Here is a 21,787-nt window from a genome sequence, read left to right as displayed (position 1 = left end):
CGCTGCCTTTCTTCTAGTCACCCTGGCCAGCCTCCTAGGCCATGCCTACCCAACCCCTGTCCCTTCTCCCATGAGAGAACAACAGCCAGCCTGGCCTGGTCCCTGTTCCAGGTGGCCTCAAGGGTCCCCTGGTCAAGAGTTCCCTAATTCCAGGCACCACAGTAGGAGCTACCATCAGGGCTACTGCACCAGGGTTCATAGCCAGGAAAGGTGTCCAGCTAAATCTGCATGGCAGATAATAAAGTTCCAGTAGAAAAGCTAAGCATAAGCACGTGCCCTGGGTAAGCACTGTGTATCCCAAGGGTAAGCAAATCCAGAACAATTACTACTTATGAATCTGAAATTCAAATTCACTGGCCAACCTGTGTTTTCTTTATTTAGTGGTACTGAGGACCAAACACAAGGGTTTCTTTCCACTGAGCTATGACCCATTGTTTTATTTTTATTTTTTGGTATCAGGAATTAAAGCCAGGACCTTTACACCGAGCTTACATCCTCAGGCTTTTTTTGTTTTTGTTTTTATTTTTCAGTTTTTGGTCCATTTTCTATGCTTCCTCCTCCCTTTTCTCTCTCTCTCTCTCTCTTTTTTTAATTTAAAGACAGTGTGTCGCCAGCTTGTCCAGGTCGATCTCGAGCAGGAAATCCTCCTGCCTCAGCCTCCCAAATAGCGAACAGATGGCAGTTACTGACATGCACCATGGCACCTGGTCAATCCTGTATTTTATCTGCTAATCTCTTGGAGCATGAGAGTAAAGACCTTTCTCCTCCCCCTCCACAAAAATTTGAGGTGCATGGGTGAGAGACATTGGGGGTGTCGGTCATCAAGCCCATGGCCAAGTAGGACAGATTATGTGCCTCACGGGAGGGAAGACGTGGGGTATGCGCCCATATACACTTGGTGTCACTCAGAATCAGCCCCTGAAGCTAAGAGGTACTTGGATTCTTGGGGGAGTGCAGTCTAGGTCCCCAGTACTGGCACCCAGCCTGGTACACAACCCCACCCCAGGGCACTCAGCGATGGGAACCACAGCCAGGAGGGTCCCCAGCTACGTGAGGGGTGCAGCCGTGGTGCTGCAGGCCCCTGCGGGGGCTGGCTCCTTGGCTTTGGGCCTATCTGATGCAAGTGGCTGTAAGTGACCCTTCCTGCCGGCTGACTCAGGCGCTCCATCTCAGTGGCTCAGCAGGGCGGGGACAGAGCCAGGGCCCCGCTGTCCTGTGCTGGGGGCGGGCCCAGGCTGGGCGGAGCCTGAGGTGGTTGCGAGGGTGTGGGCAGCCTGTCCCCTGGAGCTGTGGAAGCGGTAAGTTTGTTTCCTGCCTCCCTATGGGTACAGCATTGTGCAGTTTACAAGGCCGGGGGCGGGGCATATGCCTGGCTGAGCTGGCCCAGCAGATGGCCAGAGGCCACGGTCCTGCCCTAGTGACCATGCTGAGGGACCTGCTTTGTCATCTGGCTTCCTCCCTGCCTTGTGCTCCAATGAGTCTCTGAGGGCACATGAGTGGCTCTCAGGGAACAGGGACCCTGATTACCTGGTCCAGCTGACCTGCTTCTAGACAGAGATCAGACACCGGACACAGAGGCAGACCCTGGGAGGAGTCTGGCCATGTCTTCTCTCATGGAAGAAGGGATCATGTGGAGGACCCTGAGAGGGGGTCATTTTGACTATTGGGCCCCACTGTCCCCCAGAGCAGAGGTGGGAGGGAGAGAGAGGCTGCACTGCTGGTTATGCAGATGTAGAAAAGGGCCGAGAGCCAAGGTCTGTGGGTGCCTCTAGGAGCCAGGACGAGCTGCAGAGGAGACTTTCCCAAGGGGTTGCCCTCCGGAAGCATCCTAGTTCCTTTTTTCCCCCTCCTCGGTACTGGGGACATAACGCTGGGCCTTACACTGAACTACAGCCCCTGACCTTTACTTTTTAAGACAGAGGCTCCTTAAGTAGCTAAATTGCTTGGGCTGGACTTGAACCAGCGATCCACCAGCCTCAGCTTCCCAGAGTGCTAGGATGACACCTAAGCGCTCATACAGGGGTTGCGGCATTTCCAGTTTGCAGATAAGGAAATTCAGCCACGTGTTAGGACGAGGACTGGGTTTGTCCTCTGGGTCACAGGCCTTTGGAGGAGCCGGGCACAGAGAAACCGCGTGGGAACCGGGCGCAGCAGCGGCCTGGCTCCTCCTACAGCGATGTCCCCGCAGGCGCCACGCGTTTTCCCATGCGTGAGCTCTGTCGCGCGCGCCTGTGGTCCTCGGGACAACGACTCCTCTTCCGGGCGGCCAGGCTTCGCGATCGCTCATCACTCTCCACCCGGGGGTGGCAAGCACGGGGATGGCCGCGAGCACATACCGAACCAAGGGGTGCGCGCTGCACGCCGCGCGCTTCGGGAACGCGGGGGCGGCCGCGCACGCGCGCGTCCGGACTCCCGGGCCCCGGGCCTCTCTGCCCCGGGCAAAGGCGGTTGCCAGGGCGACGCGTTTGCGTCATCCAACCGGCTAGACCGCAGGGCTCCGAGCGGTGGGAGGCAGAGCACAGCTGATGAACCAATAATATTCTACAAAACGAGTGTGAGGGGCGTGGCCACGGCTCGCGCTCCAGCCAATGAGAACATTGTTGTCGAGGCCTCGCGGGGATGGACGGTCCCTCTTAAAGGGACCACCCACATCACTAGGCGTCTCGCTGGCCTCTGAGACTCCCGTGGTCCGGCGTTGGGGTGAAGTGAGCCGGCCCAGCTGGGGGCTGATCAGCTCTTCCTCTGCCAACTGTGTGCCTGTTTTCCTCCGGGGTTCTGCACTGGCAGTTCTTCACCGGTGGCCCGGGCAGACTACCTTCCAAGCGCCCCACTGCTGCAGAGGGGAGGCGGTGACTGCTGTCTGTGGGGGCTGTAGCCAGTGTCCCAACATCCGCGGGGCTCCTCTGCACCCCATCGGGCCATCTACGGGTCACACAGGGACAGTGCCAAGGGCTCCCAGGCGTGGCCCCCCTGGAGTGTCCCCTAAGGTGGCCATCGGAGGATGTACCTGAGGAAAGATGACCAATGTACAGGATCCAGAGTGATGACAGGGACATTTGGGGAGGGGGCCTGTTATTCAGTGAACTGCAAGACCTGGGGTCTCCTGTTCCCTGCTTCCAGCCCCAGATCCCCAGTTTTCTGCCAGTGCAACCTTCTCAGAGGTCTAGGCCAGGGGGTGGGGATGTAGCTCAGTGGCACAACGCCAGCCTGGCAAGCATGAGGTCTTGAGTTTGATTCCTAGTATCCACAAAAAAATAAATAAGCAAAGGTCTACACCCTTTTTTTTTCTTTCTAATGTTGGGAATTGAATCCAGGAAGCACTGAGCCACACCCTAACCTTTTAAAATTTATTATTGTTATTTATTTTTGTCCTTTTGAGACAGCATCTTGCTATGCAGTTCAGGCTGGCCTTGAGTTCACTCTGTAGCCCAGGCTGGTCTTGAACTTGCAATGATCCTCCTGCCTCAGCCTCCCAAGTGCTGAGATGACAGGCATGGGCCACCATGCCTGGCACTTAAATTTTATTTTGAGACACTGTCTTGATAAGTTGCTGAAGCTGGTCATGAATTTTGGATCCTTCTGCCTCAGCCTCCCGAGCAGCTAGGATTACAGGCTTGCACCTCTGTACTGGCCTTCCTTTTCTGCCTGACTTTGATTTTTTTTTCTCTGACATGTTTTTTTCCTTAGGGAAGCCACACCAGCCCCTGTCGGCCAGGAGACCCCCTCTCCTGTCCACCTCGTGTCCTGTAATATCCTGTCATACCCTTCCTCCTCTGGCAGGCCCTGCCTTGTTTAGATGCCACCTGTCCCACCAGATTTTTCTCTGGGGGCATTGGCCCAATGAGGAACCCCCTTCCCATCCTCGCCTCTTTCCCTGGGTCCCTCTGGCTCTTGTCTGTAACCATCCCATTTTCTGGGAATACATCTGCACCCCCTGTACCCACCTCTCAGCCTGTCTTCCCTGCATGCACTCTGCCTTCTCAAGGGGCCCCACACCCGATCTGACTGGCAGCCTCCCCCCGGGGTTCCTACAACCCTGAACCCCCAACTACACTAAAACCACCTCTAGGTCTGTTTTTAAATTTAAAAAATATTTTTTGTTTTTTAATTTTTTGAGCTACATCCCAAGGTCTTTTTTATTTTGAGACAGGGTCTTGTTAAGTCACTAAAGTGCCCAGGGTCAATCTTGTAACCCTCCTGCTTCAGCCTCCCAGAGTGCTGAGATTCGAGGTTCGAGCTAGCAGTCATACAGTGTGTGTGTGTGTGTGTGTGTGTGCTTGAGAAAGAAATAAGACGGCTAGGCTTACCAGACATGCCAGCAGAGAATGCAGAGGTAGAAATTGGACCAGTCTTGAAGGCCATAGAATTAAGATAAGGAGCAGGGAGAAGAGATGGGGGATGGGAAGTCAGGTCAGTCTTCAAAGACTATACGCTTAGCAGAGATAGCAAGAAGCCAGCGCCAAGAAAAACAAGATCATTAAGAGCAAACCCACTTAAGCAGGGGGAGTAGTCTGTCCCGCCCTAAACACAACTGGGAACTTTACCGAGCAATAAGGGCAAATTCCAAACCGAGAGGAACATGCGCATGCGCAGAGCTGTAACCGAGGGTTACCTGCCCTTTACTCGAGGTGCGGACCGAACGGTGAAAGAACTGGTTCCCACTTATAAGGGGCAACGAATAGCACAGAAACAGCTAACATGCCACCTCTACCCGGGTCCCTGTGGCCCCACAGGTGCCAGAAAAGCTATGCATGCACTTCTGTCCTGCCAGGGTCTGGGAGGCTGAGGCAGGAGGATTGCAAGTTGAATCCCAACCTGGGCAATTTAGTGACTTAGGGAGACCCCCTGCCCCATCTCAAAAAACAAACCGAAGCTGGGCGTGGTGGCTCACACCTGTCGTCACAGCACTTGGAGGCTGAGGTGGGAGGATCCTTGTGAGTTGGAGACTAGCCTGGGCTACAAAGTGAGCTCGAGGCCAGCCTGAACTGCATAGTGAGACCCCCATCTCAAAAAAGACCAAAAAAAAAAAAAAAAAAAAAAAAAACAGAACAAGATGTGCATGTTTTAGAGTCTCCATCTACCCCTGTCAAAGCCAGCCCCCTCTCCCCAGCCCCTACATGAGAGCCCCGGCATCAGACCCCCATCTCCTCTCTCTGAGCCGGAATTGTGGCAGAGTCTGAAAGGCCCCGAGTTAGACCGGCACATCTGACACCCTCCCAGCATGTCCCCGGGTAGCCTGGCGGGGGCAGCGGGTCCTATTGCTGCCGTGACAGATTGCCAGGCCAGCATCTCAATGTCTTGGTGCTGAGCTGATGGGCCCAAGTCACCTGGGCAGCCTGTACCCGCCCTGCCCTTCACCACTGACCAGATGGCAGGGAAACCCAGGTACCAGGCCCGCCATCTGGACGGTGCGGGTCTCTGAGTGGCACGGGTCTCCCCCCTCCCGCCTTCCCTTTGAACCATGTCCTGCCCCAGCTAAGTGGGTGAATTCTCATTTCCTTACCTCCTCCTCCCTCCAGTCCGTCCTTCCTTCCTGTTTTTGTTGGTACCTGTGTGTGCGCACGCACCCACGCATGCTCGCTACTGTGGGTGGAACCCAGGGCCTTTGCACTGAGCTACATCCCCAGCCTCTTATTTTTTATTTTGAAACAGGGTCTGATTTGCCTAGACTGGACCTGAATTAGTGATCTTCTTGCCTCAGCCTCCTTCAGTGCTGGGGTGACAGACCTGCACCACGGTGACTGGATGATACTATCTTGAAAACTAGGAAGGCTGTTCCCATGTTCATAGCAGCAGTAGCTGGGCGTGGTGGCACATGCCTGTCATCCCAGCACTCAGGAGGCTGAGGCAGGAGGATTGGATCGTTGTGAGTTTGAGACCAGCCTGGGCTACACAGTGAGCTCGAGGCCAGCGTGAACTGCATTGTGAGACCTTGTCTCAAAAGAACAAAAAACAGGACCAGGGATTTTGCAAAGTCCCAAAGTGCCAGCAGCCTAACCATCCATTAATTAATTAGTACTTTAAATGTGGCAATTCATACGATGGAACATGGTTAAAAGGAAGGAAACTCCTGACACCGCGACAGTGAAGACAGGTTTTAAGGCTGCACTGGTCAGGGACCCAAGCCCAACACAGAAGGACAGGCCCTGCAGGGTCCCCTCTCCAGAAAGCCCTGGAGACCCTCCTGCCTCTGCCTCCCTAGTGGCCAAAATGACAGGTGTGCACACCTACACCCAGCCAGACTGGTCTTTTGGAAGCGTCAGATGACACCCAGGTTCCCATGAGCCTTCTATGACACAGTCCCGGGAGACCAGGCTGCCTGGCCTGACTGGCCACACAGGATAAAGCCTTTGTCCCTGGGAGTTATGGAACGTCTGCGGGCCCCTGGGTCACCTCCCTGTGCCGTGACCCTCCTGGGACCCTGCGTGGGGCCTTAGCCTGGCTTGTGCCTGTCACACACCGAGGTCAGCAGGGGCAGCTGCCAGTGCCTGGCCCAAAGCAGAAGTTTCCAGCAACTTGGTGAATCAGCACGGGGCCTGCGGAGGGGCCCCGAGAGAGACCCAGCCTGACTGTGTCCAGGACGGTGCTCCACACACAGACCAACGACAGAAGCCTCCCGAGGCCCAGCCACGGGTGGACAGGACCCTGCGGTCCACTGGGCAGGGCCAGCCCTGTCCTGCGTCCCCGGGGGGAGGAGCGTCCCCAGGGTGGTCAGGCGTGGCGACTCTGTCAGCTGCCTTTGTTTTCCACCCACTGACTCCGGCTTGGAAAGCAGAGCAGCGCCCCAGAAATATCTAGGAACGCGGCCACGCCCCTGGGGCAGCTGCCCTGGGAGGCGGCGGAAGGTCAGGCTGGGTACAAGGCACATGGGGCCGCTGCACACGGCCCAGCGCCCCGAGGGTGGCCAGATCCTGGTTGGCCCAGCCCCCCAGGGGAAGGTGCCCACTCTGGGAAGCCAGGCTGCGACACTCAGGCGCAGATGGACCTCAGGGACATCATGCCTTGTGAGAGACGCCAGCCACAGAAAAAGAGTGTGGGCTCCAGGGACAGGAAACACCCAGGAAAGGTGACTCCAGAAGCAGGAAGTGGACTCGTGGGTGCAGGGGGCTGGAGAAAAGATGGGGGACTGCATAAGGGGGTCCCTGGGGATTCCTTTTGGGGAGACGAATGTTGTTTTTCTTTTTCTTTTTCTTTTTTTTTTTTTTTTTGAGCGAGGGTCTTGCTATGCAACGCAGGCTGGCCTTGTACTCAAAAGCAACCTTCCTGCCTCAATCCTCCTGCGTGCTGGAATGACAGGGCTGTGCTGCCCCACCTGGTTACTGCAATGTTCTGAAAATGGACAGAGGTGGCTGTTGAGGACCATTGTGAATGCGGGAAGGGCTGCCTGTGTCTCAGACAGATGGATAGATACATAGACGGACAGACAGGCAGACGGGTGATAGGTGTGTGGGTGGATGGAATGTGTGCAAACTGGACCTCAGCAAAGACCTTCCAGCAACAAAGCCAGCTCTGCAGTGGCACAGGATGGTGCCCAGGTGACCCATTCAGCTGGCAGTGTCTGGTGGGCAACAGTGTCTCTGTGTGTGATGGCGGTGATGGTGACGGCTCCAGAGACAAAGTGCAGGCCGGAGCAAGAGGGTTCTATTTTCTGGTGCCGGGGATTGAACTCGTGACCTTGCACTTGCCAGGCGGTTTATGCCACTGAGCTAAACCCCGGCCCGAGGGTTTGTTTTTCGTGTCTTTTTTCAGTGCTGGGGGCTGAACCCAGCCCCGGTGCCCACAGTGCCCAGGAGGGGTAAGAAGGGTCCCTGTAGGAGGAAACATTCTCATGTTGTCATGATGCTGAGGCAGGAAGATCTCAAGTTCAAGTCCAGCCTGGGCAAGTTAGCAAGATTCCCGAAGTTAGATGGAAAGGCTGTTAGCAAGATTCCCAAAGTTAGATGGTACAGGGCTGTACCTCAGGCTGGGCGCCTGTCTGCACACATGGAGCCCTGGGACCCACCGCCATTGCTGCAAGATAGAGGTGAGTAGACAGGTGCAGGCGGGTAACCCAGCACTCAGGAGGCTGAGGCAGGAGGGTCACCGTGAATTTGAGGCCGGCAAGCACCAAGCAGTGAGACCCTTGCTCACCTCCTGGGGCCTTGCGCCCTCTAGGGACAGGGAGCTGCAGCACCGGACCCAAGGGGCACTGGTGGCCTTGGCTCAACTCACAGGGTCCACAGCACGGGCTGTAGCAGCATCACAAAGGAGCAGTTGCCTTCGAAACTAGTCAGAGTCAGCCCAAAGCTTTGGCACTGTATACAAAAAGGGACCCCGAGATTGTTACTGTATCCTCGTATTTTTCATGTGTCACAAAAGTAAAATAAAGGAAAAAAGATGCAGGCAAGGTGGCCCAGGTCTGTCATCCCAGCACTCTGGGAGGCTGAGGCAGGAAGGTTGCAAGTTACAGCCCCTGTGACAAATGTGGTGACCTAAGATTAAGACACCAGAGCAGGGCAGGGTTATGGCGGGGCACAGTCTGCCTCCCCTCAATTTTGTTTTAAGAGTCTTATGCCTGTAAAGTGCTTTATTTATATATATTTCTTTTTGAGACAGGGTCTTGCTGTTCAGGTCAGCCTGGCCTTGAGCTCACTTTGTAGCCCAGGCTGGGCCTGAACTCAGTGATCCTCCTGCCTCAGCCTCCCAGTGCTGGGACGGCAGGTGTGGGCCACCACATTCAGTTTGTAAAGTGTTCTTTGCACCTAGTTAAATTTTCTGCTTCCTTTTCTTTTAGAAACCAAACATTGTCCAGAGTGAAAGTCACACTGGTGAGAGCTTAAGGTGAAACAGAAATTAGAAACCCAGGTGGCCCCGCTGGGCATGGTGGTGGCGTCCGCCTGTCATCCCAGTACTCAGGAGGTTGAGGCAGGAGGATTGCTGTGAGTTCAAGGCCAGCCTAGATTACATAGTGAGAGCCCGTCTCCAAAAACCAACTGGCCCATACACAGAGAAAGAAATCCAGGTGATCCCTATCCCAGCTGGGGAAGAAACCGGACCTTTGCTGGGTGACACCCTGTCTTTATTTTGAGACAGGGTCTCACTCTCTCATTCATCAGTCCAGTGACTAGAATTGCAAACCCTCCTGCCTCAGCCTCCCACAGCGTTGGGGTTACTGGTGTGCGCCACTCTACTGGCAGCCCTTTCCCCAGATGCCTTTGTTCTAAGCACCCCTTGAACTTGAAGTGGCACCCTTGTACTTCGGGGTGCCCCCGTGGTGAATGCCAATGACAGTCCGCAGCCCTGGTACCGAAATTTTATTTGCAGGCTGGTGGCGGGGGTGGGGGATGGCGTCCTCAGGGGCAGGGCGCCCGGGTCTGGAGTTTGCTGCGGCCAGGAGACACAGCCAGGCCACCTGTCGGGCAGAGTCCCGGGGCTCTGAGTGCCGCCTGGTGGCCTCTGGGACCAAGGCTGGGTCCCCAGCACTGTGGTAATTGCACTGGTTCAGCTGTGAGCGGGCTGCTGGGGTCAAAGATGCAGCCGGGGCAGGTGTGGCCGAGATGGTCTCAAAGGGAGGCCTGGAGTGCGGTCTCCTGGCCCAGCAGGGCGCAGACAGCAATGATCTTCTTTGGTTTGTTTCCGTGGTACCGGGGATGCATCCCTGCGCCTCTGCCCCAGCTCTGCCCTCCACTTCTTTCTTAGTTTTTTATTTCAAGTTGCTACATTGCCCAGGCTGGGCTTGAACTCTGGATCCTCCTGCCTCAGCCTCCCAGAGGGCTGGGGTGATGGGAGGGTGCTGCCATGCCAGCTTACAAAGTGGTTTTCACCGGAAGGTTCTCAGAACCCAGGGTAGGCCGATGCCTGGGCAGCAATGGATGAGGGAACTGGCCCCAAGCGAATTCATTCTTGGATGACAGCTCCGGAGAGCAGGCTTGAGGTGAACTGGTTTAAAAAAATTTTGTTTGTGGGGAGACAGGGTCTGGGAAGGCGGCCTAGGCTGACCTTGAACTCTCGGCAGTCCTCCTGCCTCAGCCTCCCAAGTGTGAGCCCCTGTGATCAGTTTTAAAACAGCTTTAGGAGGCTGTCAAGATGCCTGAGTGTGAGGTGGTCCACAAATTCAGTCTCCTACTCCCTGGTGATGACAGCTTTAAGATGAGGCTGAGGCAGGAGGGTCACATTAGGCCCAGGGCCTGAATCTACAGACCAGGGGCTGCTGCAGGAACTGAGGTGGCCAGAGAGGGACCCCTGGGTGACCAAGGTCCCAAGGGGCCCAGCAGTACCTCTTTGGAAAGGGCAGTGGGGGCTGGGATGAGGGACGGGGCAGGGCGTCCTCCTGTAGACGCAGCTTCCTGGTCGCTGAGGACGCTTGGCCCCGAGTTCAAGTCCTGCCTCCGCCTCCACAGATGGGAGGCTGAGGCTCAGGCAGGCGACTTGTGGCCGTGGAGGGAGGAATCCGTGGTCCCAGGCTTCTGAGGACTCGGTGCAGCCAGCTGGTGAGGGCAGAAAGTCCCCGTGACACTCAGCGGAGGGACTGAAGCTGTCCGAGTCTGAGATGCCCGGCATGAGTCTCTGGGGCTGGCTGGGCCTTAGTGACACATCCGGGCGGTCATTTCTTTCTGCAGGAACAGACACACGGGAGGCCACGCGGTTAACGCGCACGGGAAGCCCGGTATGTGGCCCGTCAGCAGCCCTGGGGAGGCTGAGGCAGGGGGATCGCTGTGAGTTTGAGGCCAGCCCGGGCTACACAGCCAGACCCTGCCTCAAAAACAACCACAACCACAACGAACAGAAAAGCGGCTCCTCACAGTCCAGTGGGGAGGCTGCTGGGCAACGGGACGCCCAGGCCTGGACCCTGGGGTCTGGGAAAGCAGGCGGGGGGCGGGGCTGCTTTGGTGGCCCAGGATTTGGGGTGTCCGCCGTCTGGTGGGGCAACAGGGCAGAATGGCCATTGGGGTGCCGCCCCTGCTCAGGGACCCTGTGCACCCCGGGGCGCCCACAGGAGGGGGAGCACAGAGCCCTTGGGCAGCAGGCCGGCTGCTCCTGGAAGTTCTTTCTCTCTTTACGCCGTCCTGAGGGCTGACTGCAGGGCCACTGCCCTGAGCTGCCCCTCGGCCCTCTGGGCTTGTGAGGCAGGGTCCCCCAAGTCACCAAGTTACCCAGGCTGGGCTCAAACTTGCGACCCTCCTGCCTCAGCCCCAGGTTGCCGGACGACGGGTGCGTGTGCCTCGTCACCGCCCACCCCCCGCTCACCAGCGGCTCCAGCTCCTTGGTGTCGATGAGCCCGAACTCAGTGACAAAGTAGTAGAAGTGCTTGTAGCAGGTGTTGACGTGCGCCTCGGAGCCCATCTGCGCGATGCGGTCGAAGTGGTGGATGTACACGTGCACGAAGACGCGGAAGAGACGTGACATGATCTTCCGCACGGCCTGCAGGAAGTTCTTGGGGAACGGGGTGCCTGCAGGGGACAGAGGGTGAAGGACCTCACAGGTTAGGTTCCCCGGAGCCGGGCCACACCTCTGGACTGCAGACACGTCTGCTGAAGAGGCTCAGCGAGGTTAAGACAGCTGCCCACACACCGGCACCTCAGCCCTGGGGAGCCTGAGGCACGAGGGTTGCCGCGAGCTGGGCCAGCCTGGGCTACAAGGTGAGACCCTGCCTCAGAAAAAGCAAAACAAAACAAAGCAAAAAACAACAACAAAAAGACCTGGCCAAGGTCACAGCGCCCACGCCCTTGTCACCAGCACTGAAGACTCCTCGGGGGACCCATCCTGGTCCTCCTGAGCAGTGCGCCCTCCTACAGCACCCTCAGGAGCCCCAGCTGCCACCTCCTGGCCACACTTCTTTTCCTGCCCCCCAGGGCTCTCTGTCCAGACGTCCAGGGCACTGACCACCGCTGTTACCCTAAGAGTTCACATATCTCTCCCTGAGACGCAGGGGTCGCTCAACCCAGCCAGTGTTGCCAGGCTGCCCCATGGCCTGTGAGGACCAGAGCCAAGGCTGTGGACGCCACCAGGAGCTGAGATGGGGGCCCCGGTTCTCCCTGGCGTCCTGGGAGGGAGGACGGCGCCCAGGGAGGCCTGAGTTGCCCTCAGACCCCAGGACAACGGGACGACAGAGTTGTGCAGCTCAGAGGCGCCAGCTTGGAACCCGAGGCCCGAGGAGCCTCACGTGGGGTCTCCTGTGACGCGTGCACTCGGCGCCCACCTCTGAGGGTCCTGGATGCACCCTGAACCCAGGGTGGGATGCGCCCAGCCTGCAGCCCATCTTTCCCCTTGGAGTGTGTGTGGCCTTGGCGTGTAGCCCATGCCGGGCTCCGTCTTAAGACTTTCCTGCCTCAGCCTCCCAAGCGCCGGTATTACAGGCATGTCCCACCACACGTGGCCGAAGTACACACTTTGAAAAAGGGTGAAGGAAGCCGGGGAGGCGGCAGCACGCGCTCTAGCGGCAGTGTTCCTGGAGGCTGAGGCAGGAGGGCCTGGAGATCCAGCCCACCCTGGCAACTCACCAAGGCCCGGGGCTCAAAGTAGAAAACGGAAAGAAATGCAAGCTCAGTGCAAGGTTTTGGGCTCAATCCTTGGTACCCCAAGAAATACAGGGTGCGTGTGTGTGAAGGACACAACAAAGGAATCACAGCTCAGCAAAACAGTTAACTGGGAAGACAGACAGCACAGCTAAACTCTCCGGGCCGTTCTTTCTTTCTCTCTCTCTTTTTTTTTTGGTACCAGGGATGGAATTCATGACCTCGTGCTTGCCGGGCAGGCGCTGTGCCACTGACCTACATCCCCGGCCCTGGGCTCCTGTTTTGCTGTTACTGTCTTTTTTTTTTTTCCAGACAGGGTCTCACTCTGCAGCCCGGGCTGGCCTCCAACTCACAGCGATCCTCCTGCCTCAGCCTGCCGAGTGCTGGGATGACAGGCGTGCACCCCCATGGCCGGCTGCTTCTTTTTGGTATTTTAGGAGCGGGCCTGGCTCTGCAGCCCGAGCCGGCCCTGCAGCACTCCAGCGGATCTCCTGCCTCAGCCTGTGAGCAAGCGTGGGGAGCGGTAGGGGAAGCCCTCGCCCCGCCCCGCCCCGCCCCGCCCCGCTCACCGACGTTGGTGGGGAAGATCTCCTCGTTGTTAATCTGCACCTCCACCCAGTCCATGAGCAGGTCCATGTAGCGCGGGGCGGACAGCGCCGTGGGCTTGCGGAAGCGGTGGTCGTCCTGCCAGCGGTACTCGTACTTGGGGCCCCCGGACATGATGGGGCAGGAGCGTTCCGTGCAGCCGTCGCTCACGGTGCCGTAGATGAGGTTGAGGCGGTTGAAGAAGTCCACCACGTGCACGGCCACCCAGTCATTGAGCTCCTCGCCCGGCGGCAGCTGCACGGCCTGGCGCAGGTCCAGCCCCGCGTGCAGCGAGGCCTGCGCCCGCTTGTGCAGCTCGAAGCGCTGCGTGCCCGGCTCAAACTTGCGCTTGGGCCGGAAGGTCTTGTCCTTGTTGAAGACCTGCTTCAGGAACGGGCTGGACATGGCGGCGACCCAGGGGCTGCACTCGGCCGCTTGCCGGGGGACGTCGGCCAAGTCCCGGCCCTTCCCTGCGCCCTGAGGGTCAGCGAGAGAGAGGGACAGCACTCAGGGCCTCTCAAGGCTGGGGACCCTTCGCCTTTCCCCCGCCTCCCCCTGCTGAGCTCCAGCCCCGACGGTGGCCTCCACAAGGACCTGCCCGTGTCCTGACTCACGCGCTCTGGGGCGGCCCTCATGTGGGAAAAGTGGTGAGTAAGTTAAGGATGTGGTGGCAAGGCCATCCTGGGCTCCCCGGGTGGCGCTAAACCAATGCCAGTGTCCCCGGAAGGGGCAGAAGCCGGGCAAGGTCGTGCACGCCTGTCATCCCAGCACTCAGGAGGCTGAGGCAGGGGGATCATTTGGAGTTGGAGGCCAATCTGGGCTACACGGTGAGTTCAAAGTAACCTAGAACAGACTGGAACGAGGCAGCCAGAAGCCACGGGACAGTCAGGATCGCAGCCTGTGTCAGACCCTTCCCATGGCCTGGGGAGGAGCCGGCCCCGCCCACATCGTGATCTCCGGCTTTTGGAATCCACAGATGAAACATCCTGTCCTTCCTGGGGCGTGCGCTGCGTGACTGTGTCTGATCCCCAGTCCCTGGCCAAGGCCGGCTGGACCGTGTGTGGCCTCACCCTAACTGAATCACGCTGCCAAGGGCCACGCTTCCAGCAGGGCACACGCCTGTCATCCGGCACCCCGGAGACTGAGGCAGGAGGGTCTCCATGAGTTCCAACCGGCCAACTACATGCAAAACTTAAAAACTTAAAAAACCAACAAGGCAAAAAAAAAGAAGAAGACAAGAGGAGGAAGCCAGTCACATCTGATGTGGCTTGGCCGCTGCCCCCGGCCTGTGCTTGTCCCCTGCCTGCCTCTCTCTGCCCACAGCCCCCCTGGCCCAGCAGGGCTGGTTCCTTCCCAGTCGAGCTCCGTGGTGCCTCTGCTACAGAGGACGGCCCCGGGTCACCACTGTCCTCTCTGTCACTGCTGAGGATGGCGCCTGGCAGCGTGGACCTGGCTGCACCCCGGGGCCTCGTGGAGGGTTAGGGACTTGGGTCAGACTCCTCCCCAGGGATGCGGAGGGGAAGTGGCTGAAACAGGAAGTGGCACAGCAGGTGGTGAGAGGCCCCGGGCAGGACTGGGGCCCTGGGGACCACAGTGCTGGGTCCCGGACACACGGCCGCTGAGAAGAGCCCAGCAAATACGAGGCGCTGACTGACACTTTGCTTTGCGCCTGATCTCTGCAGTCTTTCACGAGTGGCCCACGGCCTGAGCTTAGGTCTGTCCCCTGGGACAAAACAAGTCCCTGTTTCAAAATAAAAACCAAAGAAGAGCTGGTGACGCAGCTCAGTGCAGAGCCCCGGATTCCGCCCCAGCACTGCGGAAGTGGGGTGGGCCTGGGAGGGTGAGAGGCAGATGTGGGGAGGTGGGTTCTCCGCAGACCTCGGGAGAAGCAGCCCTGCCCCGCCCCACCCCCGAGACCCCAAATCAGCCTCCTGCCCTGGGACTGAGTCCGTGAGGCTCGGCCCCAGCATCATCAGGAAAACCCCGAGGGGGGCGGAGCACCAGCGCTGGTGACATTCATGATGCGTCTGCAATGGGGCCTGTCCCTGCACTGTGTAACCCGGGTGGCCTCGGGCCTTGGGTACGAGGACACACACTTGGGACAGCAGAACGAGGAGGCAGGGTGGCCGCAGAGCCTGGGGCTAGGGAGCGGGAGGAGCAGCTTTACAGCAGCAGGGCAGGGGTTTGCCAGCCCTGCTGGCAGCGTGGATGTGCATGCTGCCATCCCAGCATTCGGGAGGCTGAGGCAGGAGGGTTGCCATGAGTTTAAGGCCAGCCTGGGTGCACAGGGAGACCTCACCAATGGTGGGCAGATACGGGACGAGGCGCAGCCCCCAGGGAAAGGCAGCCGTCTCTGAAAGGTCCCAGCACTGCTACACCCAGGGGTCATGGAGCCCAGCGCTGGGGCCTGTCACCCAGGGCCTCCCCACACCTGCATCTCCTGCCGCCCGGCTCTGACAAGCTCATCCCACCTTTGAGGGAGTGGACTGGGGGGCTCCACCTCTACTTTGTGGCTGGCTGCCCCGAGGGAGGCCGGGCTGCTACCCAGGCACTAGAGACCCTGGCAGGTATGGGGCAGCCAGGGTACTGCAGGTCCCGAGAAATGTCTCAGGCCTCCAGGTCTCCCAGCCATGGCGCGGCATCCCAAGGGGCAGCATCTATGTGCAAAGCCCCTGGGGCTGGATGGAGAGACCTGGGAGACAGAGGTACCAGACCATTCGGGTGCAGGCACTGCGCCCCCAAACACCCCAACCCTGAGGTTGCAATGTCCACCATCCCGCCCTGCAGCTGGTGTCCCTTCACCAGGTCCCTGCCAGCCTGTGCACCTCAGAGGGGCCGGCCCTGAACACCACTCCTGGTCTGAGGCAGACCGGGGGCTGGCAGCCGGGGACACCGGGCCTCCTACACCTGTGACAGACCACTGCCCGTGGCCTTCAGCCACGCACCGCCATCTACAGGGGAGCAGAGAGGCGAGTCCTATGTCCCCCTCGAGGGGCCTGTGTATCCCATACAGAGTCCAAGCCATGGGCTCTCTGTACAGGGTTGGGGGACCATGTGAGCTGCCACCAGGTCCCTTAGCCACCCAGTGGCAGCCACTACTTGGCCCGGCCTATGTCCTTGTCTGCAGTGCCGGGGATTGAACCAGGGCCTCTGCACTGAGCATCCCCAGCCCTCTTTGAATGTTTATTTGAAATGGGGTCATGCTAAGGGGCACAGGTTGGGCTCCAACTTGCAACCCTGTGGCCTCAGTGCCGGGATGGCAAGCCTGGGCCACCACACCCCGCTGTCCTTCCGGCTCCACCTCGGGTTCCTCATTTATCAGACACAAACTTTCCAGTGCTCACAGCAACCGCAGCACCAAGAACATTCGACCCCGCCCTTCGCCCCAGGGGCTCTGACTCTTTCAGGGCCTTTCCAGACAGTTCTGGGGTTCCCTCCAGTGAGACCACTTGAGCAGGGCAGGCAGGAGTGGGGCCCCTCAGCCCCACCCCAGCAGCAACCCAGGGACCCGGGCTCCACCAGGCCAGCTCGCCTCGCTGGGGTCTGTCTGTCTCTAATCCTTCACACCCGGCTATGGATTCCCACCCAGACTGTTGTAGACAACAGGGTGGCAGAGAGCCTGGCAGGGTCTGTCCACACTTCTGTCTCCTCTCAGAAAGTAGCAGAGCTGGGCATGGCAGTGGACACCTGTCATCCAGGACATTAGGAGGCTGAGGCAGGAAGGTCTCGAGCTGGAGTCCAGCCTGGGCAATGTCACTGCAAATGTCACTGCAATGTCACCTGGCAAGAGACGCCTCAAACACAAAATTAAACGAGGGCTGAGGCGCGGCCCAGTGCACAGGGCACAGGTTTGAGCCCCGTCCCCAAAACAAGAAGGGTGGATAATTGTCTACCCTTTGTGACAATAACCTTTGTTTGGTACCAGGGATTGGACTCACGACCTCACACCAGGCACTATGCCGCTGAGCCAAATCCCTATCCCCTATTTTCTAGAAATGTCTTAGACAGGCAGAGTCCCTGTTAGAGGCCACCGTGCCTCTGACACAAATGCACCATCTACCCTCCCCACGCACAGGCCCTGGGCCACAGCTTCTCACCGCTGTCCCCCGAGTCCCGGTCACTGTCTCTGGGGTCCTCTCTGATCTCTGACAGCCAATCAGAATGGGAGATGACAGCTCGTGGCCCTCTGCACTCGCTCACTGCGACTCTGGAGAGGCTGGAAGCTTCTAGAAGGTCAAAAGGTAAGATGGCAAACTCCTCTCCCAGCACACCCCTTTTTTCCTTTTTTTTTCTTCTGAAAGCAAAACACAGCATGAGTGGTTCCTCCAAACAGAGCTGTCCGACCCCTGCGGGGCCCGGCGCCCACTTCCTTCCGGAACTTTCCACATCCGGCTGCAGGGCGGCAGCCTGGGTGCACAGATCAGCTTGGACGGTTTTCATTTCTCTGTTTGTTCTGAGACAGGGTCTCACTACGTCGCCCAGGCTGGCCTGGAACCCACAGCGACCCTCCTGCCTCAGCCTCCCGAGTGCTGGGCTGACATGCGAGTGTGACCATACCCAGCCAGTTCCTGACACTCCAGGACTGACAGCTGCTTCCGAGAGCTTTTGCTATTAATAATGAGCTCAGCGATGTCGCTGGGAGCCAGAAGGGAAACTTTCAGGAGACTGACCACTTCTGGTCAGGCACTGACCCAGCCTGCAGATCAGAAAACTGAGGTCAGCAGCCTCTCTTGAGCCCAGGTGTGTGAGGGGGAGCCTCAACCCTTCGATTCCAAGTCTGGCACATTTCTCACTAGACCAGGGTCCTCCGAGCGCTGTACACACACAGGGCCTGGGCTTTCTCTGTGAGGCTTCTGCAGCGCTACAGGAGCTGAGCAGTGCCGTAGGGAGTTCCCCAAAGTGGTGGCCACAGTGTCCCCAGACCCCAAAGGCAAATTTGATTTGGGTTAGCACCTCAGGGTTTGCCCAACAGTTCCCCCTCTCTCTCTGTACCGGGGACTCGCCAAGGGGGTCCCAGGGGCTCCCCCGACCTGGGCCACATCCCTGAGGATTAGGCCCAGGGTCCTTGCTTCCTGGGGGTTTCCAGAGCCCACACCCACAGCCTGGGCACAGACGCTGGGGTTTTGCCGTACTGCAGGTGAACCCAGGGCCATCGCACCGAGCTCTAAACCCAGCTCTTTATTTGGAGACAGGGTCTTACTAAGCTGCTGAGGCTGGGCTCTGAGTTCAGATCCCCGACTCAGCCTCCCAGAGCCCTGGGATGACAGATGTGTGCTGCCACGCCTGGGCCCCAGGGCTCTGTCCTGATTTCTGAGGGTTCCTGGGGCCCAGCTCAGCGCTCTATGTCCCCATGGGGGGGTGACCCTGCCTTGACTTACTCCCCTAGTCACTTCCTTTTCTTCCAAGCTCCAAATGAGTGGCCTGGACAACCCCGAATCCCTGCTGACCCCTCTCCAGCGCCTCCCTGACTTGCCCCGCCCCCAGCCGGGGACTGTGGCCCATGTCCCGGACTCCTTGGCTGTCACTGCTGGGGGAGCTCCTGGCCAGGGGCACTGCTCACCAGAAAAGGACTCAGTCCCAGCGTCCCAACCCCAGAAGTAGCTGACTTCTCCGGACTACCCTCCCTCCATGGAAGAACAGGACGTGAAACCAGGCAATGCGTCTGCAAGGGCGGTGCACGCCAGCCATCCCAACACACTAAGGCTAAGGCAGGAGGATCAAAAGTGCGACTCCAGCCTAGACTCTGACTCAAAATGAAAATGAAAAAATGGCTAGGGTAGCTCAGAGGGAAGGCTGTGAGTTCCATCCGCAGCCCCACAAAAAAAACAAACAAAACACAAATACCCGCTCCATCGAGATCAAACTGGAGAATTTTAGAATTAGATCAGCACCACCTGTGGGAGATGAGATTAACCCTGTGTGTCAGAAACCCAGCTCCAGGCTGGGGATGGAGTTCAGCGGGCCTAAGCACCTGCCTGGTGAGCTTAAGGTCCTAAGATCAATTCCCAGTGCAAAAAGAGAAAACAATCAATCAAACAGAAATCCAATTCGACCTAGGCTGGCCCAAATTGGTCAAGGGAAGGGCTGCTTCTCCTGTCTCTCCCTCCCTGTCACAGCCTAGGGGACAGTGACAATCACAGCTGAAACCTGTCAGCTAGAGAAGACCTGTAGACGTTTGAGTGACCCAGGACAGTGCAACCTCTAAAACATGTTAGCATGGTGGGGCACATCTGTAATCCTAGCACTTGGGAGGCTGAGGCAGGAGGATCATGGTGAGGATCAGGTGATTAAGGCCAGCTTTGGCTACACAGTGAGTTTGGGAACAGTCTGAACTGCATAGCAAGTTCCTGTGTCAAAAACCAACAGAAAAAAAGCAACAGCAGGCCCTGGTGTGGATGGACAGACAGGCAGGGTACATTCCCTAAAAAATAAGTCGCTCAACAGTGTGGGCATTAGGAGGGTTTTTTAGGTGGAGGTTACGGGGGATGAGCCCAGGGCCTTTGTAGGGAGCCACAAACCCAGCCCTTTTCAGTGTTTAGTTTGAGCCAGGGTCTTGGTTTCTTGTCCAGCCTGGCCTAGAATTTGTAATCCTCCTGTCTCAGCCTCCAAGGTGCTGCTGTGATTACAGGTACCATGGGCCTCCCGGCCCTGCTGGTCAGGGAATCTTCATGGATAAACAGATATTTAGTTTCCCGGTCTGAGCACCTAAGAAAAAAAGCCATTCCCAGGAAATGCAAAGGAGAATGGGGGCTGGGGTGCAGCTCATGGGGAGCCCGGGCCTGATCTTGGGGCTGCAGGAGAAAAAGAGAGGGCAGAGGAGGAGGAGGCATGGCAGTAGGGTGTGGCGGCTCCCGCGAAAAGGGAAGCACATCCTCTCCGAGGCTTGGAGTGAAGCCCTCCGCCGGCCGGCATCAGATTTCTCAAGTGGGGTTTGCCTTTTCTGGTTAAAGCATCTGAACCCCTGAATTCCAGGAAAACTGGAACCGCGCCCTTCAGTGGGAAATGCCCAGAACTTCCAAGCCCCCGCTCGGGGCCATCCTCGGGGAATTCTGCAAGGAACCAACCTCACCACACAGAACTTCTCAGAGGCCCTGGGGCCCGGGACTTTCTACACATGACATGGGCCAGTGCACTCATTAAAACAGGAAAACTTGACCGAGCTCAGGAACTGTGGTTTTGAAAACCTCCTAAGAGACGGGCATAACGCTCTTCCCTGGGTTAGATTTCTAGCACCAAATAACAGAATGAAAAAAAAAAAAAAATCCAGCTCCTGCTTTTGGTGAAAGGGGAAAGTTTAGAATTCAGCCCTCTGGGAGGCTGAGGCAGGAGAGAGAGGGGGAAAGCCGCTGCCCAGTTCTGGTGTTGCTGAGGTGAGTGTGATTTGGCTCCAGGGAAGGGAAGGACACTGGAGAGCAGGGAACAGGAACAGAGACTCACTGGACTTTCCCTAGTCCCTCCCAGGCTGGCCTCGAACTCATGGCGACCCTTCTGCCTCAGCCTCCCCAGTGTAGGATGCCAGGCGTGCACGGCCCGGAGTCAGTGAGTTTTAGTAACAGGCCGAGCCTGGCTCCCCGGTCCCCGGCGCCTCACTTGCCCAGGTCTCCCGCCTTCCCCCTCCCCGCTATCGCGGTCGCGCTGCTTTGGAAACAACCCCTAAACTCAAGCACCGCGGTGAGAAGAAAACAAGCCGGCCTGAGAAGGAAGCTAATCTCAGGGAGCAGAAGGGGAAAGCGAGGCGGCTCACAGGTCAAACCGTGGCGGGTGCTGGGATAAAGCTCAGCGGCGCAGCACCTGCCTGACAAGCACGAGGTTCCGAGTTCGAGTCCCGGTACCTGAAATCAAAACACCCCAAAACCGGGACGCGAAGGACACACGTGCTGAACATGTGGAGGGTAGAGAAGATGGGGGCGCCAGCCCTGGGGGGTCTCATTCAACTGCTCGAACGCAGAGCGCGGCTGCTAGGCCATCTGCTGGGCAGGACACGGACCCCCTTTCAAACAGGCAAGCGTCAGCAGGTCTACAGGGCAGACTCAGGCAGTCCCAGCACTCTGGGAGGCTGAGGCAGGAGGATCACAAGTTCCGATCCATCCAGGGCAACTCTGCAACCTAGGGAGACGCGTCGCCTCAAAAAAAAAAAAAAGGCCGGGCGTGGTGGCGCCCTCGGGAGGCTGAGGCAGGAGGATTGTCGCGAGTTCGAGTCCATGCTGGGCTACACGGTGAGTTCGAGGCCAGCCTGAACTGCATACGCGGGCCCCTGTCTCAAAACACGGAAAAAGAAAAATCCACACGGGCTCGCTCCGGGATCTGTTCCGTTTTGTGTCTCCACTTTGCGATCTCCCCCGCCACTTCTCTTTTCAATGAACTATAACGCAAACTCAAGTCCCGAGGTCCGCAGGAGGGGTACGAGGGGCGCCTGGCAGCCGCCCCGTGGCTCCGTGGCCCCAGCACCGAGGGTCGCTGATGAGGACCCGACCTGCGTGGGGCCCAGCCACACCCGCCACCCGCCTCGGTCCTCCCGCCACCCACCTGATCGCCTCACGCCGCCGGCCGCCTTCGCCTGGGTCCCGGGCAGCCCGTGCCTGCCGCCGCCCGCGGAGGAACTCTGGGAGGCCACACCCCTGCCGCGCCCGCGGGCCGGACCTACTTCCCTTAAAGGACCCGTGTCCCTGTCCGACTGGAGGCGAGGCTTCCGTGAAAGCCCCGGATGG

General features: G+C 58.3%; 1 protein-coding gene across 3 annotated transcripts; it reads right to left on the bottom strand.

The window, feature by feature from the left end:
• Positions 1-9,278: 9,278 nt before the first annotated feature.
• Mob3a (MOB kinase activator 3A) lies at positions 9,279-21,762 on the bottom strand. Of its 3 annotated transcripts, XM_003460843.5 has the most exons (5): positions 21,606-21,762; positions 17,177-17,305; positions 13,064-13,556; positions 11,227-11,429; positions 9,279-10,592 (listed from the first exon to the last, which is right to left on the bottom strand). In XM_003460843.5, the coding sequence occupies exons 3-5, from the start codon at positions 13,482-13,484 to the stop codon at positions 10,563-10,565; spliced, it is 654 nt and encodes a 217-aa protein (XP_003460891.1). In that variant the 5' UTR covers positions 13,485-13,556; positions 17,177-17,305; positions 21,606-21,762; the 3' UTR covers positions 9,279-10,562. The 3 variants fall into 3 exon arrangements, with proteins under 3 accessions (XP_003460891.1, XP_013000655.1, XP_063085010.1); XM_013145201.3 differs by lacking the exon at positions 17,177-17,305 and having other exon boundaries at positions 21,606-21,756; XM_063228940.1 differs by lacking the exon at positions 21,606-21,762 and having other exon boundaries at positions 17,177-17,326.
• Between the last annotated feature and the right edge of the window lie 25 nt (positions 21,763-21,787).

This window comes from Cavia porcellus, unplaced genomic scaffold, assembly GCF_034190915.1.
Source record: "Cavia porcellus strain 051 isolate PalLab524CR breed Dunkin Hartley unplaced genomic scaffold, mCavPor4.1 scaffold_17, whole genome shotgun sequence".
Classification (NCBI taxonomy): Eukaryota; Metazoa; Chordata; class Mammalia; order Rodentia; family Caviidae; genus Cavia; species Cavia porcellus.
This window is presented reverse-complemented; position numbering and strand designations above follow the sequence as displayed.